Source organism: Schistocerca gregaria, chromosome 5 (assembly GCF_023897955.1).
Source record: "Schistocerca gregaria isolate iqSchGreg1 chromosome 5, iqSchGreg1.2, whole genome shotgun sequence".
Taxonomy (NCBI): Eukaryota; Metazoa; Arthropoda; class Insecta; order Orthoptera; family Acrididae; genus Schistocerca; species Schistocerca gregaria.
Window position 1 is genome coordinate 450,673,765 of NC_064924.1, and position 17,149 is coordinate 450,690,913.

The following is a 17,149-nucleotide window of genomic DNA, read 5'->3' on the forward strand; positions in this document are numbered from 1 at the left end:
ACAGCCATTAGGTAAGCGTCCTGAAGAGTGAGAAACTGCGTAGGACCTTAACAAGGCGTGCACTGCAGAAGGACCTTGAGGCGTCGGGGAACACTGCCGGCATCCGGTAGCCGCAGCCGGGCCTCGACTGGCGGCTATGAAGAGGAGAGGCAGCAGAGCTGAGGGCCGCGGGCCATCTTGAGCCACGCGGAGCAGTCCGTCCCCCGGCCGCCGCGAATGTGGAGCGTGGGAGGGGCGCACGTACCGCTCGGCGGCGGGCAAGGGCGCGTGAAAGCGATGGCGCAACCGCGCCGGCGCAAGTGGACCGACTGCTCCTCTTACGACCGCCCGCGAGCGAAAAGCAAAAAGTGAGCGACCCCTGTCCCGGGCATCGCGGCTGACCGGACGCTTCTGATGCGTATAAATACTGTGCGCTTCTCCAGGGGACGGCACAGTCCGCTTCCAGACCGACAACAGCTCTCAATATGAAGGTAACGCACCGTCAAGCGACTGCGTGGCCCTTTGCTTGTCTTATAGATGGATATGGCTGCTCTCTGAGTGCCTACAATACACCTGCGATCTCACAGGGACGGAAACCACCTTGAATGACGAATATATAGTTTCTTCTTTCTTTCCACCTCTTTCTTCAAGTGATCACGCGTTAATCTTGTTTGATTCCGTACGCGTTTCTGACTAATGTTAACGAATAGTTTCAATAATATTTGATGACAATTAGTTTGTGCTAGGTCCATCTTTTCATGTATCTCTTTAGCTACTACACTGAAAATTCTCAGCAATCTCCCTTACATGTTTCTCGTATTGCTTCATTATAAGCTTTCTCGCTCTAATTCTACTTCCAGTGGAACTCAGCGTTTCCTACATGTCTCATCACGTGCCTCTTTTTCCAGGAAGGGTTTGCCATAGACATATTTCCTGGTCTTTTTGCCGCCTAATTATTTCACTTGTCGTCTATGCATGTAATTGCTAACATCCTTGTATACCACCATTTCCCAAACATTTTGTTTTAGATTGTCCTTTCTTCTACTTTGAATTGTCAACTATGAATATGTTCAATTTCTGCAATACCTCTCCTGTTCTCTTATCTCTTCCCTATCTCCTAGTGTCAATTTCTTGCCTCGGATTCTTGCACTTTTATTTCCTTTTTAATTTTGTCCCCATTTTTAGTCCTGTTATCAGATTAATTTTTATTTGTACCACTTTTCCGTAGATCTCCTCCAGCTAACAGCCTTGGGTTATCTTTTTCCAATTGTTCATAATGTGCAATTCTTTTTCTTGGTCACCTAACAATCTACCTTTGGACAAACTAGTCCTTTATCCATACGTCAGTTAAAACTTTTTATAAGTGACACCATTTTGCATAATACCGCTTAAATATCTATTCTGGGTCCTATGAAGAACGAAATGAAACAATTTTGCCGCTGAGGTGACAGTCTGTTTGGTGGCGTGGTAGATTTTCATGAAAAAACTCCCATTGCGTCTTTTTATAATATCTTGTTTGTCTCTAGGTGGGAGCTCTGCTCTAGCTCGTCATTATGCGTTATTCCTTTCGGCAACGACATATCTGCGCGAAATTAGAAACTACGTCATATCTTTGCTCGACTGAGCTTACAACAGTATCGTAATTGTCATCTCCAAGGGGACAGTGGTCATACCAGCTGCTCTGTTAACTATGGGAACTTCAACAATTGCGGCACGGAATGAATGATTATGTAATAGATCTTCTGTTTACAAAGCTTTGTTGCTTTTGTTGGACCTCTTGCGCTATGATCTCTTTCAAGAGGTACAGTACTTAACAGCGTAGGTTTCTGTGGCCCTTGTCATCGGGGCGGAGTAAATACCCAACACTGATGGAAGCCGCTTGTAACATTGGCCGAAATGTTCTTTACTATAACAATATGACAAGTTAGCACACCAACACACACTGAAAACATTTACTGAATACACAATCGCGAAGTAGGATGGAATTTTGCTAGCGAAAATATTTTTCTTGTGTGTCACTGATTCAACAACTTGAAAACTACACTGTGGCCGAGCTTTCTTTAACTGTGGGTTAGTGCAAGCAGTATGTGAACATTATCTTGAAGATGAAGACCAAATTACGGGATAATCACATTAACCGAGACAATAGCTTTCCTTCAAGAAAAATAGTAATCCTGTTTTACGATGTATTCTTTCGAGACGCTTGTGATGCGTTCGATATCGTATTTGATAGCAGTTGTCTTGATTGTGACACGTTGCTCCTTCCTATATTTACCCCCCCCCCCCCCCCATTGCGCTGCGTGTGCAATTTGTTGAGGGTGTGGCTACTTCTGGTGCAATCGTCACGTTCGTTCTGTGGCCTATGTAGGGGTGATTGCTCTGGCTGCTCAGGTGTCCAGGTTAGCTTCCGAAGATGGCGGACAGTAGTTGGAAAGCCGAATTTTGATCTTAGTGTCCGCTGTAAACCCAGCATCTGTATCATGGATAGTAATGTCACGTCTCAATAGTGCCACCTACATATCATTTGTAAACATTTAACGTCGTGGCTCTGGAAAGACACACTACACTAACAGGCGCACAGTTAGCTTTGCCAGACTAGCTTTGCCAGACTCTAGGCCTAGAGGGAGTTGCCGCCAGAGATAACAGTCGCTGATTGTTGGCTGGCTATGTTCGTGTGTACACAACTGGCCATTAAAATCGCAGCCTTATGAAGGAGGCATACAACAAACGTCAAATTCGCATGAAGTGTGCTACTTGTATGGTTATACAAATGGTTAACATTTCAACAAAAACACACCAAATCAGTAGGAGTAATGCAGATTAAGTAATCCGTTTATCATTTATGTTGGTTGTTAGAAAAATGTTAAATGTCTTCCAGCATCTGTCAGAATTCGACTGGGTAAGCATTGGGAACTATTGAGACCATAGTTTAAGGTTTATCTCCTACGATATCTCTGCTGTCACAGCTGTTATCAGAATACAGACTGAATAGGATCAACTCCACGCAGGGTCTCAACAGCCCCGTATGACTAACACCCAAGAGGATAGACATTATTTGCTCAATTGTGCAGCACTGAACAGCCAAGTCAGGAAGAGAACTTTTAAGATAAGTTTCGATAGGCAGGGTGCGACGATGTCTGGCATAGAGACACTGTTAGAATGGTTTCCCTTGAAGCAGTAGTGGGGCAGGTGCGCCAATAGTAGCACTCCTACTGGCAACGCACTGGACCCAGGTGTGTCAGCTCGTCATCTTCTTCGGCGAGTCCATGTTCTGGGTACAGTACCACGATAGACTTACCATTCTATGGAGGCTCCGGTGAGAACGAATGTCGGCAGACTGCATTCATCATCACTTGGACCCAGTACCTGACGTGATAGTAAGGGGATTCATTTAGTCCCCAAGATGATCGCCTCTCGTCTGCATAGTTAGTTATTTGGACAAGAGGCATTGCCTACCCGGCGTGTTAAGGTGGATGGCTACTCCTATCTTCGGTATCATCATAATGTATTTCAACAATATAATACGAGAACCCAAGTTACCTACCCTGTCTTGACCTACTACGATACAGAGGGTGTTTTACTGTTGTCCTGGCCACCACTTTCCATTGAAAATGCCTTATGATACTTTTCCGAGGGACTAGCATGTTAGCACTTGCCTGCCATTATGACTGATGAACTTTGGCACAGAGTTAAAGCAGTATGGGATGACGTATCCATTTTATTTTACCCAACCTTAGTTCGACTCAGTTCACAGCCAGGTTAGAGCAACCAGCCACAAAGGTGCGTCACATACGTTGAGAAAATCGCGGACTGCTTGTGTATACACATAAATACTGAACGTACACTTCTTTTTCATCAGTCTTGTGACTAGTTTGATGAGGCACACGAAGAATTCTCTCCTGCGCCCCCAATTATTTGTTGGATGTATGCCAGTGTCTGTCTTACTCTACTGATTTTGCCCATTACAGCACCTAATTTTCGACATTTTTCTATAGCCCTACAACTGAGATCTTCGATTCTCTTCTGTTGCGGTTTTCGTACAGTCCATGTTTCACTACCCTACAGTGCTGTGCTCCAAAGGTACATTCTCGGAAACGGTTTCCTAAAATTAAGGCCTATGTTTGATACTAGTAGATTTCTCTTGTGCTGGAATGCCTTTTTTGCCACTGTTGTCTACCTTTTATGCACTCCTTTCTCCGCCCATCATGGGTTATTTTGCTGGCTAGGTTGCAGCACTCCTCAACTTCATTTTCTTCGTAACCTCAAATCTTGATAATATGTTTCTCGTTGTTCTTATTTCTGCTACTTCTCATTACTTTCGTCTTTCCTCGATTTTCTCTCAATGCAGATTGTGTACTCATTAGACTATTCACTCCAGCCAACAGATCCTGCAATCCTCCTTCACTTTCACTCAGGATAGTAATGTCATCAGTGAATCTTATTATTGATATCCTTTCACCACGAATTTTAATCCAATTGTTGAACCTTTCTTATATTCCCGTCATTGCTTCTTCAGTCAATAGATTGGTCAGTGGAGACGAAAACCTGCGTCTCTGTCGTACACCCCTTTTAATATTAGCACTTCGTTCTTGGGATTCCAATTTTATTACATGAAATGTTTTTGTAGTAGCGAATATGAATAGCTTTCAACTGTTTAATGGTATGGCAACGATCAAAATTTGTGCCGGACAGAGATTCGAACCCGGATTTCCCGCTTATCGGGAACAGTTAGCTTACCTTCAGGTTATCCAAGAACGTTTCACGGCCAGAACCAAATTTCCAAATGTCGTCAACCATGTGTCTACGACGTGCACTCGTACATCCATTATGTACATTCCCGTACAGGGGAGAAATTTTAATTGAAAGTCAAATTTTAATTGAAAATCGCATGCTCGGAGACTGCGGATAAATACGATGTTGCAGTGCCTATTCCAATCTTATTGTTCCCTCGTGGTTCATGTACATGTTGCTCATCTGTCTTTCCCTGTATCTTGCTCCTGTTCTTCTCAGAATTTTCAACATCCTGCACCATTTTACGTTCGCGGTTACTAGGTCGACGGATCCTATGAATGTGTCTCGATTTTTCTTCAGTCTTGCTTGGATTATCAAGTGCACATCAGGGCTACCTCTACGGCGGCTTTACCTTTCGTAAAGCCAAAATGATCGTCATCTAACACATCCTGAGTTTTATTTACCTTTCCTCTGCATGTTATTCTTGTCAGCAACTTGGAAGCATCAGTTGTCAAGCTGGTCGTTTGAATAGTTCTCCCGCTTCCTGCCCTTGCTATCTTCGGAATTGCATGGAGCGATATTTTTCCGAAAGCCTGATGGAATTTTGCCACTAGCTGGTTCAAATGGCTCTGATCACTATGGGACTTAACATCTAAGGTCATCAGTCCGCTAGAACTTATAACTACTTCAACCTAACTAACCTAAGGACGTCACACACATCCATGCCGGGGCAGGATTCGAACCTGCGACCGTAGCGCTCGCGCGGTTCCAGACTGAAGCGCCTAGAACCGCTCGGCCACCCCGGCCGGCTTGCCAGTAGCTTTTTATGTTATTTGTGTGGGACATATTAGCCCAGAATGAAATTAAAAATCCCATCCACCGATTCTGCCCAAGGTTTTCAGCAGGGTTCTTTTAGTTTTGAGGGAAATGCTGAGACTAGAAACACCTCCGAAAGAGTCCCAACTGGGACTCCTTTTGCTCCACTGCCAGCTCGTCTAATATTTGAGCGAAAAATCGCTGACTCTGCAATGGGTCATCATTGTAATGCGGGAGAGAGACACGGTGCGGCGGTCCGCAGGTGTGCGCGTTGCTGCTGGCCGCCGTGGCGTGCGCCGTCGCCGAGCCGCCGGTGGACCGGTCCTACCTGCCGCCCAGCAGCCAGTACGGCGCGCCGGCTCCCGGCATGCAGTTCGGCGCTCGGTCGCCCAGCGCGCAGTACGGAGTCCCGGCCGTGGGCGCCGCGTCCTTCGGCCGCTCCAGCGCGGGCTCCGCCGCGCGCGTCTCCTCCAGCTTCGGGTCGGCGTCCTCCAGGAGGTTCGGCGGCGCCGGCAGGAGGTTCGGATCGGCTGCGGCCGGAGGCCTGTCGACCCAGTACGGCGCTCCGTCCGCAGGCGCCGGCTTCGGCGGACTCGGCCTCTCCAGCCAGTCGTACTCCAGCGGCGCCCTCTCCGCGCAGTACGGAGCTCCCTCGGTGGACTCTGGCTTTGGGCGATCCGCTGGCCCTTCTCCAGTATACGGTGTGCCTGGCTACGGTCGTGCTGGTGCCCAGGAGGACGCCCTCGCTGTAAGTACTTTCCAACCCTCCCAGTACTCGTTAGCGCCTGATACAATCCAGTAAGTAATATCTGACTTCCAGAATGAGATTTTCACTCTGCAGCGGAGTGTGCGCTGATATGAAACTTCCTGGCGGATTAAAACTGTGTGCCCGACCGAGACTCGAACTCGCACACTCGAACAGCGCACACTCCGCTGCAGAGTGAAAATCTCATTCTGGAATCATCCCCCAGACTGTGGCTAAGTCATGTCTCCGCAATATCGTTTCTTTCAGGAGTGCTAGTTCTACAATGTTCGCAGGAGAGCTTCTGTATAGTTTGGAAGGTAGCAGGATAAGTAATGGCAGAAGTGAAGCTGTGAGGGCGGGGCGTGAGTCGTGCTTGGGTAGCTCAGTTGGTGGAGCACTTGCCCGCGCAAGGCAAAGGTCCCGAGTTCGAGTCTCGGTCCGGCACACAGTTTTAATCTGCCAGGAAGTTTAATATCTGACTTGTTTTAGTAGATGTAGTTTGCTATTTCCTTCCACTTACCGCCTCGGTAGACGAGATCAGCACTGCCAAATCAAACGGAAATTTTTCTAACCATTTCTCGATACAACATTGGGAAATCAGGAATCGAATCCAGCAAAGGTATCAAAACAGAGGTATCAAAATAACTTCCAAAACTCAAACCTACTGGCAGAGTAAAACTGCAGCCACACTCGATCCCGAACCTAGGCAAAAGTTTTAATAGGTCGGGAAGATTCAGATCAGCGCTCACTTAATTTCTTTATGGAAAATTTCTAGAACAATTTTATCTATTTCAAAAGGATGAGTGTTTTCGCGGAATTTTCTCTGTCTCCTTCGTCTCATTTATCTTTAACGTTTCAGATCTTTGGGTGACAACTACTACAGCCCCCTCCCCCCCTCCACCATCCTCCATCATTCAGAAAGTATTTCAAGCCATAAAGTTTACACTGAAGATGGCAATCACTGGCAAGGAAGGATAAACCTTTTGTTTTACTCATACGTTGTGAAGACAGTCTTTATTTACTGCACTCCCATGTTCTGTATCAAAAGACAAAGTTTCGTTTGTTTTGGTTTATCTGTGATAACAAAACTACTGAAGGACAAACTTGGGGAAAAGATATCCAAACAAACCAAGAGCTTGGGGCACTGAAGGGGACCAATGGCTCATCTGTGGTAAGCCGAGGAGGGAGGGAAGAGGGAGGAAGGAGAAAGGAAAGTCCATCGCCCCCCCCCCTCCCAAAAAAAGATAAAAAAACGGGCAGTCACTGCCATTGTAGTAGGAAGTAATAAGTGTTGAATACTGGTATTGAAGGAAGAGGTTTTCTGTCAAGGAGGACAGAGTTGTGGCGTAAGGTTATTGATCACCAGACTATGCTACAGTGCAATAAACCCTATATTTTATTTCAAAGGTCTTATGGATTGATGTTTTGTGATCCGTGCCTCGGGTGGGGACGTAAGGCTGGCGGCACCATTGGTACTACTTGAGAGTAGACATCTACAGTACATGATTCACTCCTCCCCTCTTCATCCCGAACAATACAAAGAACAGTACACTGTACATCCACTCATCAATTTTCCACTCTGCTCGAATGCGCACTTGACACCTTGTAAGAACTCATACGAAGGAAACGGCGAACTAACTCTTCTACAATGTGACCCAGTTCAGCTATGCGAGAATTCAACTTCGTCATCCACACTCATGTCCTGTTTCCTCGACTCGCTGCTTTCGTTTCACTGATCTGCATTTTATCTTCTCATTTTTCAAAGTTTCGACTGGTCTGTACGTTGCCTATATTTCTGTCAATCTTGTGATTTCTTCACCCTACACATTTGTTGCACATCGCAGCATCAATAGTCTTTACTACATTCTACAACTTTTATTCTCAGAAGAATATTTACTTTATTGTTTTACCTGTAAGTAAAATAACACTTAGGGGAACAGTTAAGATATATCCGATCATGCCTTTCCCACAGTCACATTTTTAAACTGTAGTCCTTACCTGTTTAATCTAATACCTTCTCATATCGAACTGTTATGGCGGCATAGCCTTGAGTTTTTTGAACTCCTTTCTCACTTTTTCCTTTGCTTAATGTAACTTTCAAACATAACTGCGTGTTCCTTGATATAACTTCACATTATGTGCGTTGCTGAATTTGGGCTACTGTGCACAACACCAGAAATGAACAATAGCAGCTTAATCTAGGTATAGGTTTTCGACGACGAGCAGGCAACGCAGTTTCACGTGTAATGGTCCCTATAACTTCCTTATTGAAATTAACAATATCCACTTACATCTACTTCTACATGGATACTCTGCAAATCACACTTAAGTGCCTGGCAGAGGGTCCATCGTACCACATTCATAATAACTCTGTGTTATTCCACTCTCGAACACAGGGCGGGAAAACGAACACCTATATCTGTCCACGCGAGCTCTTAATTCCCTTATTTTATTACGATGATCGTTTCTCCCTATGTTGGTCGGTCATAACAAAATATTTTCGCATTAGGAGGAAAAAGCTGATGATTGAAATTTCGAGGGAAGATCCTGCCTTAAGGAGAAACGCCTATTTTTAAGCATTCATGCACTATGAAGAACTGCTCATCGTCTTTTCTCTCCTGTTATCCACTCTTGTGTAGCAAGGTGTTACTGCCACTATTCATTCTACCCCACAAAAGCATCTCGAAACTTGCACCGACCACGGAAGACGCAAGTTTTTAGTGGACCATAAAAGTTGTTTTTGGCAGTTATACCAGGGCTGCGTTTTTTTTTCGTTGTGTTAATCTTCGAGTCCTTAATATTGTCGATAGTTTCTCTTGCAAAATAAGTGATAGTAAGCCTAACACTTAATAAGTTGGTCTAGGAAAAGAAAATTAATGAGAGAAGATGTGCAAATCTCCAAACATTCGTAAATTCTGGTTTTCAGAAATGATTTAATCTCCTGGTACACTTGTTATAATAAGCGCTACTCTTCGTGCTAAGAGAGGATCAAACAAATTATTTCTGGAAATGGTTTACGCCATAAAACAATGTTCTGAGTTTCTGCCTTGATTTCTTACATCTATAAGAATGAAATTGGAGCTCTCCCACAAAAACTAGTAGTCTAATACTCGCAACGTTACTATTTAATGCTCTGTGGATCGCCAACATATGCGAGTGCCGAAGACAGAACTCTATATGAATAGTTTCATATTGGTGAGAAGGTTAGCAATAGAGAGAGAGAGAAAGGAAATCCACATGTCTTTGTTTAAACTGACATTTTACGGCAGGTGATCCGAAGTTAGAACTCATCCACGTACTTGTTACTGAACCATGTTGAAAACGAGATAGATCAAAGAGCAATGGCTTGCTATTTTCCTCCTGGGACCGCTGTATCATATGCAAACTTTGTTTTGTAGTTATGGGTATGAGCGTATTACGATGCAGATTCAAGTTAAAACACCTCCAATTTTTTTTGCCTCAAGACTGGCAACAGAAATATGTGTTTCGTTTTAAAATACGCGGAGACTCGTTGTGAATGCGTTACAGAGGTGGCAGCACTCTATAGCACACAGAACTCTAGTGGCAATGGTGAGAGTGAGGGCTGTTTTTGATAATTAAAACAGTGTTCCGTTTCAGGTTTCGAAAACGGCGTCTATGCCTCAACTTTCGTCACAATCGATGAAACGTAAATCTCTTTCATGACATCATCATGTTTGAACGTTGCCACGTTCGTAGCCTTGTGGTGGGCTGTAAGTTTTCGTGATACCCACCTGGAGGACACTTCTCTAATTTGCAGGTCTACATGTAGGACTGTGAACACAGATCCCACGGAAATGCCTACCTTTGGAGATGATTGGATCCACACTAATTCGGCTGTCCTCCAAAACAACTTTCTCAACTCGCATGATCACGTCGTTGGGCCGGCTGGTGCAACGTCTAGACTGTCTTGGGTTGTTGGTAAATGGCGTTCTGCCTCCTTTTAAGTGTCGCACCCATGACGAACATCAGGCACATACAACACACATTTACCTCATGCCTCACTCAACTAGCAATGAATTTTGATTTGTGACATACCATGCAAATGAGCTACGTGAATGATACAGTCTATTCATGTAATGAAAGCGTCACCATTTTACGTGTCAAAAGCAGTCTTCACTCTCAACCCTCTCACTACAGTTACGTGTGCCGTCTGTGCTGCCATAACTCTCTTGCATTGAGTCTCGAGAAAAAAAACGGAGGTGTTACAACTTGATTGCACTTCGTGCTATTGTTGCACTTGTGATATTATGGGTGAAAAACAAGGAAAAAGAAGGTGGGACATGATGTAACAAATCGGTTGTCTCAAAATGCCTGAGGTGTATGCCAATTTAATGCCAAGACAGCTTCAAGACTGTTGGGATCTCTTTTGGTCTTATAGCGGATCATATAATTGTAATTAAAACGAAGATGGATAGAGTGTCTCCCATGTAAGCAGGAGATCCCGGGTTCGAGTCCCAGTCGGGGCACACATTTTCAACATGTCCCCAATGAAGTATATCAACACCTGTTTGCAGCTAGGGTGTCCATTTAATTATCATTTAAAACGAAGATATTACTGAGATACAGTACTAAGGAAGCTTTGCACTCGTACTCCAGCCCCCTCGAGTTCAGGCTAAGTCTCTCATCCAGCTTATGTCTAACAGTGGTGCTATCTTGAGTTTCAAGTCACCAGCGCTGTTTTTGTCGTCTTGAAGCTATCGTTCGTTTGGTGAGATATTAATGCGGAGTGGCATGTTTTTCCAGGAGCCGGCCAACTACGAGTTCAGCTACTCGGTGGAGGACGCCAACACGCTGAGCGACTTTGGACAGGAGGAGTCCAGGCAGGGGGAGAGCGCCCAGGGCCAGTACCGCGTGCTGCTGCCCGACGGCCGCAAGCAGATCGTCACATACCAGGCTGACGAGGGCGGCTACAGGCCCACCATAGAGTATGAGGACACCGGACTCACCGCCTACTCCGCCGGTGGTTACGGCTACGGCAGGGGGCGCGCTGGAGCTGGAGCTGCTGCCAGAGACGGAAACGGTGGATACCACTACTGACCAACTACTGGAATGCTAAGCTGCAACTTATGCTGCAAATAAATATAAAGTGTACAAATACTACTTACTGTAGACCAAATAACAGGCATGCCCACAATTATTTATGATGAACGAATGCTGTTAAGTGGGAAAGTGTTAGCATGAGTCTGGTGTGTGTGTTAGTATAAGGCAACACTTTTTACTGTAATTTTTTAAATTTTGCGTATCAAATGAAATAAATAAAAGTGCAATTTAAATGCTTTATTATCAATTAGTTGGTGATATTCGAGGTTATCTCGAAACGTTGATAGAAGACGAAATTCCTTTTCTTTCCCCCGATTCCAATATCCCATTTTCATGTTCAGCACCAATGCCGCACATAACTATCTACATCACTTGGAGCTTAATTGTCTAAGATATGCTCGCTGTCTGAATTCCATGCAAACTGGCTGGCCATTGCCGACTGCACTTACGAATGACTACTACTTCAGTTATCACAACACTATACAAATAAATGGAAATATCCATCCGAAGGGACAACCAAAAATGGACCTTTTATTTTTTTAGTACACTCTGATACGCTTCACATATCTCTAGTGATCTAAATTATTCTGGAACTGTGAATATTTCATCAAAAAATATATTCACTACTAATTGGAAAAATACAGATCTTGCAACATGCAACTTCTATTTTTACTTAGCTTATGGTCTAGTACCTCACACAGGTTAATTGTATAGGCATATAAATACATTTCCACGCGCCAAACGAACTAGCAGAACCGACGCCAGAGAGTTTGTTCCACTACAACAGCTACACTGAACGTTGTTGTGACCTGCGATGAATTTAGATCGTGTGATATCATTTTATACATCTGCACCCGTCCAAAACAACTGACTGTACCTATGGGAAGGTTCAAAAGCACAAGAAAGATCTTGATTAGCAAGTGCCTATCACAGTTATTCAGCTACGAGAAAATGGCACACCTGCAACCGTCCAAGTGTCGCCACATCTGCTCGACAACCAGGAGAAAGCCAGAACCGCTTTACTAGTAATTGTCAGTACATTCAGGTTTCTAGGTTGAAAAGGAAACGTGCAGAAAGGTTCAAATGATCAAAGAAATCTCATAACATTTGTCAATAAGAGAGAACTATGTACCAGAACTAAAGATTTGGCTGAAGCTCTGCGACACATGGTTGCCGCCAGGGATTCAAAGCGAAATATGGAAATTATGACTCACTTGATGCAAATGGTTCAAATGGGTCTGAGCACTATGGGACTTACATCTGAGGTCATTAGTCCCCTAGAACTTAGAACTACTTAAACCTAACTAACCTAACGACATCACACACATCCATGCCCGAGGCAGGATTCGAACATGCGACCGTAGTAGTCGCGCGGTTCCGGGTTGAAGCGCCTACAACCGCTCGGCCACCGCGGCCGGCTCACTTGATTCCCTAAGATACTATGCAGCAGATACAAAATTCTGTTTTATTCAACTGTAGCAGATTCAAGAATGTTCGTAGATAGTCAGGAACAGGTTACACTTTGTAAGACGCTAGAAATAAAGGAAATTTTTCTTGGTTTTCACAATCTGTCTGACTTCAGAGTAGAATTCTTTCAGCTACGATTAGTGATATCTTTCGAAGAATGGAGTTTCTACGAGCATGTTTGTCGGTAGTGCAGCTAATGTGTGTGTGTAGAAGAATGGTGTAATGCAAATGCTTCGTCAAGAACAGTCACATAGTTGTTGCATCCCCTGTCGAAATCACTGATTGAATGTTGCACATTTCAAGAACCTGGTATCTTGGTGACTGTAAAGGATCATCGCTAAGTGGAAAAATGTGAGCATATATGTTGCAATACTATCTGGAGTCGGTGTGATGATGAGATGAACTCGCAACCTGAAGCTCAACTGCTGATACCAAAGTGTCCGATACCGTGGTCTGTCAGAGTCATATCTCTGACATGGTTTGGGAAATACTGTGACGGAAGTAATGAATGCACCAATCTCTGCTGAAGAGAAAAGATGATTCATCTCGCGGGGTATGTGAAGCTCGAAACATTTGAGACTTTCAACGTGAGAGTAGACATCTAGAAGCTTTTACTCTGTACAAATAACCAGCTAAATCTGTTCAGAACACAAATTGTAAAGCAGTCTGTATCAAACAGTCTGTAGACATTCTCTAAGCAACTCTTTGCGCTGCAGAAGCATTTGACGCATTTTTGGAAGTAGCCAAAGGTTTTTCTAAGAACCTGAATGTGGAAGACTCAAATACCTTACGGCACGTCTATGAAAAATATCAGTAAAATTGAAATACGAAAGCATCGTTTATTCCCGAAGAATTTCCACACAACGAATATTTAAGAAAGACATGTTTGAAATTCTAGATCTCCTTCTGAATGCGACTGATCGATGGTTCATGCATGATGTTATAAGGTAAACTATCCATCTAGAAAAGACACTTGTTACTTCCTCTGTAACAAATACTTCATCTACAGAAATTCTTAAAGAATTGTTTAAAATATATACACAGTTGACTTTAACGTAGACAGACTTTATGAACATCTTGAAATGCTGCGATCCATTATGACTGATATACAGTAATGTAAATTGTCATCTATGGAAGAAAAACAATGTGTGAACATGGCAGGATTTAAGAACCATTGACAGAATTTATTTACCTGATCACCCTAATTATGCAACTTTAGCATCTTCTGAGAGGTCATTTAGCGTCTTGCGGCGACATAAGATGTTGGGTCAACGATGGTACAGTAAATATTAGCCCACCTACTCATCCTTCATGCTCACGAATAAAGCGCTGGGAAAACTAATCTTATGGTACTCGTGAAAGAATTTGTTTTCCAAACTGTGGAAAGGGAAACTAAGTTTGTAAATTGCACGTTCAACTTTTGAAGCCTCCAAACACACAAAAGAATATACTCTCTTATTTCAAACAAACGATTTGTCTTTTCAGATAGTGCACGATATTTTCAAAACGTTAATAATAATAACCACAGACCACTCTATTGCCAATTAACATAACAATGCAGAACAAATCTGATTTCCAGTTCATAAATGGTCTCAGAACAAGTTAGAACTAATAGTGTCTTCCAATGAATATGATTTACAAAAAAATTAAAGGTAAAGAAAGATATTGTGCTCTGGAAGCAAGATCTTTAAATATGGATCCTATTCGAAGAGTTGTAATTTTAACACATTGTTGCTTTATGTGAACAACATAGGGTTGAGTACCGCACATTTCTTGAATGAGTATGAAATCACTGTGTAAGATGTCAGTGCCACACTCTGCGTCCCCAATAAATTGTGGCTATCCCACTTCACTACGATTTGATGTTTGTGAGAAGGTAGTCAATAATCCAAACAAGAGCAGCATGTCTCGTCTCATGTTCGTGTAGAAAGTGGAAAACGTCACGGAAATGCTCATTCAGCTCCAATGCCAAACGCATTGTGACTGACAGTTTTTTATTATTATTAAAATTAGTAGCCTCCTAGAAGATTGCTTCCCTTTGCATATATCTCCCGAATAGAACATGAAGCTACGATTAGGGGAACTTTGTTCCGTTCGATTGGAAAGAATTCGCTCTATACGTCCATACGCAGTTTATCGTGTTATATTTGTGTAATAGTGAGGAAGAATGCACATTTGGTAACTCATATGTACATTGGTGGTAACTGGATGGTTACACTACGGCTATGGTCATGGCTTGATAATGAACAAGACGTCCGAAATTAGTCACCACAAAGAAGTGGTTATTATTGCGGTTGTAACGGATATTAAGGAAAATGAAGATCACAATAATACTATTGAGTTTTGCATCCTTTCTACCAGACGGAATGTTTTCACAGCAAGCTGAATGGCTTTCTAAATAAAGGCTTAATGTTGATATTGTAATACAATCTACCATTAGCTCCATGCCATCTACTCACAAAGTATAGTTACAAATCACGTAAATTTCAACAGCACATTTCACGCATTGTTTTCACATTTGTGAATTTAGCAACGCGTAATATTTTAATTCAGACTGGATCTCAAGGTATATATCTGTTGTGCATATCCGACTTAGCCAACTGTAAAACCGCAGAAGACTCATTTTTTAAACAGGTCAAGAACCAAACTTCTCTGATCTGTTTTGATTTTATCAATAGTTTCTACTGCTATAAGTTTCTGTAAGAATCTTTTAATTTACTTCATGTTGCCAGTACCCAGTGCTGTTCCATATCACCGTTACTTTTTAGGAAGTTATACATAAACTGGAAGATTCTAAGGAATTTAGACAAAAATGAAATATTTTGATTTATTTGAGTTTAAAATAAGCTTGAAAACTAAAAATTTTCTGGCCTTTATACCTCCATGTTCTTGAAAATTTTCGGTTTACTTTAATTTACAGAGAAAATATTGAACAAATTATTAAATATTAATCCGTTGTCTCGGTAGCTGCGTCACCCTGGCAAGCACTTACACTTTACTTTCACAAGTATGGCATCTAATATTTATCCACCCTTCAACTTAACTACATGACGAGTGAGTCGTGGAAACTTAATTTTTGAAACTCTCGGCAGTGAAAGTACTTTTTCAGACATCATAGTTCCTAGTGCCTACTAAAGTGTGCTAATACTATTATAAAGTATGGTTCAAAATAATTTCCCCAATAAGTATTCTGACTATGTTTTAGATTACGTTAAATTCACTAATTAATTTTTGACCTTTGTTGGTTCAAAACTTGGCCACGTGAGCTTTGATACCAACTGCTTTAGACTGACGTTTTTATGAACTTCTGAAGAGGTCTCTGTTCATGCTAGTTAATGTTTGAGTAAGTACTGAACTAATACGGTACAATAGATATGCATTAAAAGAGCCATTCTTATTTGATATGACGAAAATTGAGACGAAATATACAGCTGTAAGTTACAATAACTGGTACTAAATGACACTTAAAACTTGGAAATTTTATTGCACTCCACCAGATGTCTTTATTTTGGCTTCCCTCCACTGTCGTTTGCTACGGAGAAGTGTGTGGAAAAAGAAAAAGAAAAAAAGAAAACCAGTTCAGTAAGTTTCCTCACAGTTTTCATACTTATGTATCGTGCTATAATAACATAAATACAGTAACAAGAAATTTATTTTTCCATAGTTTATTATGCGAAATTTTACTGGATGTGGGAAAGATAAAATACATTTCTACAAGGAAACAAAGAATGATTTTAGAACTCAAAGCTGAAAGTCTCTCTCTATCAGGGAAATTATTAGGAAATTGTCAGTTAATCACAAAACTGTGGGAAACGGATTGAACAAACAAGTTCACACTGGAAAGTCAAATTCCACGCACAAATGTGGTCAGAAGAAAATCTGCAGTCCCAAATTGTCCAGGGCATTGAAAACGACAGCAAACTAAGCCAGAAAACTAAGTTAAAGGCAGATTGCTTTTAAGATTGAGCAGGTGTTTGGGATCTCAACTTCCCACGAAACAGCGTTAAGACGCCTTTGTGATCTCGAAGTTACAAAGAAGAAACCTGCAAAGAAAGGCCAGCTAACAAAAAAGCAAGTTGAAGAAAGAAAAAGATTTCTGGAACTGTGATACCATTGGATATCCGAGGAATGGAAGGAAGTGAATTTTTTTTTGGGATGAAAAGAAATTTAATGTATATGGCAATGACTTTCGTTGGAAACTGTCGGTGGGATGAGGACAGAAATCTAAGATAGATTAAGTTATGGAAAAGAAGAAATTCAGTGAAACAGTAGTACTCTGGGGGGCAATGTGTTCTACGGGAAAGGGAAGAATAAGGTTTGTGTAGCCTCAGTTGCAGGGTTAAAATGCTG

At 42.4% G+C, this 17,149-nt stretch overlaps 1 protein-coding gene across 1 annotated transcript; it reads left to right on the forward strand.

The window, feature by feature from the left end:
- Nucleotides 1-422: 422 nt before the first annotated feature.
- Nucleotides 423-11,565, forward strand: LOC126272110 (pro-resilin-like). The gene is made up of 3 exons (XM_049974705.1): nt 423-470; nt 5,789-6,274; nt 11,036-11,565. The coding sequence occupies exons 1-3, from the start codon at nt 465-467 to the stop codon at nt 11,327-11,329; spliced, it is 786 nt and encodes a 261-aa protein (XP_049830662.1). The 5' UTR covers nt 423-464; the 3' UTR covers nt 11,330-11,565.
- Nucleotides 11,566-17,149: the final 5,584 nt, after the last annotated feature.

Coding starts and splice junctions, on each gene's coding strand:
- LOC126272110 (XM_049974705.1), top strand. Junction 6,275..11,035: donor CCCAGGAGGACGCCCTCGCT/GTAAGTACTTTC, acceptor ATGTTTTTCCAG/GAGCCGGCCAACTACGAGTT.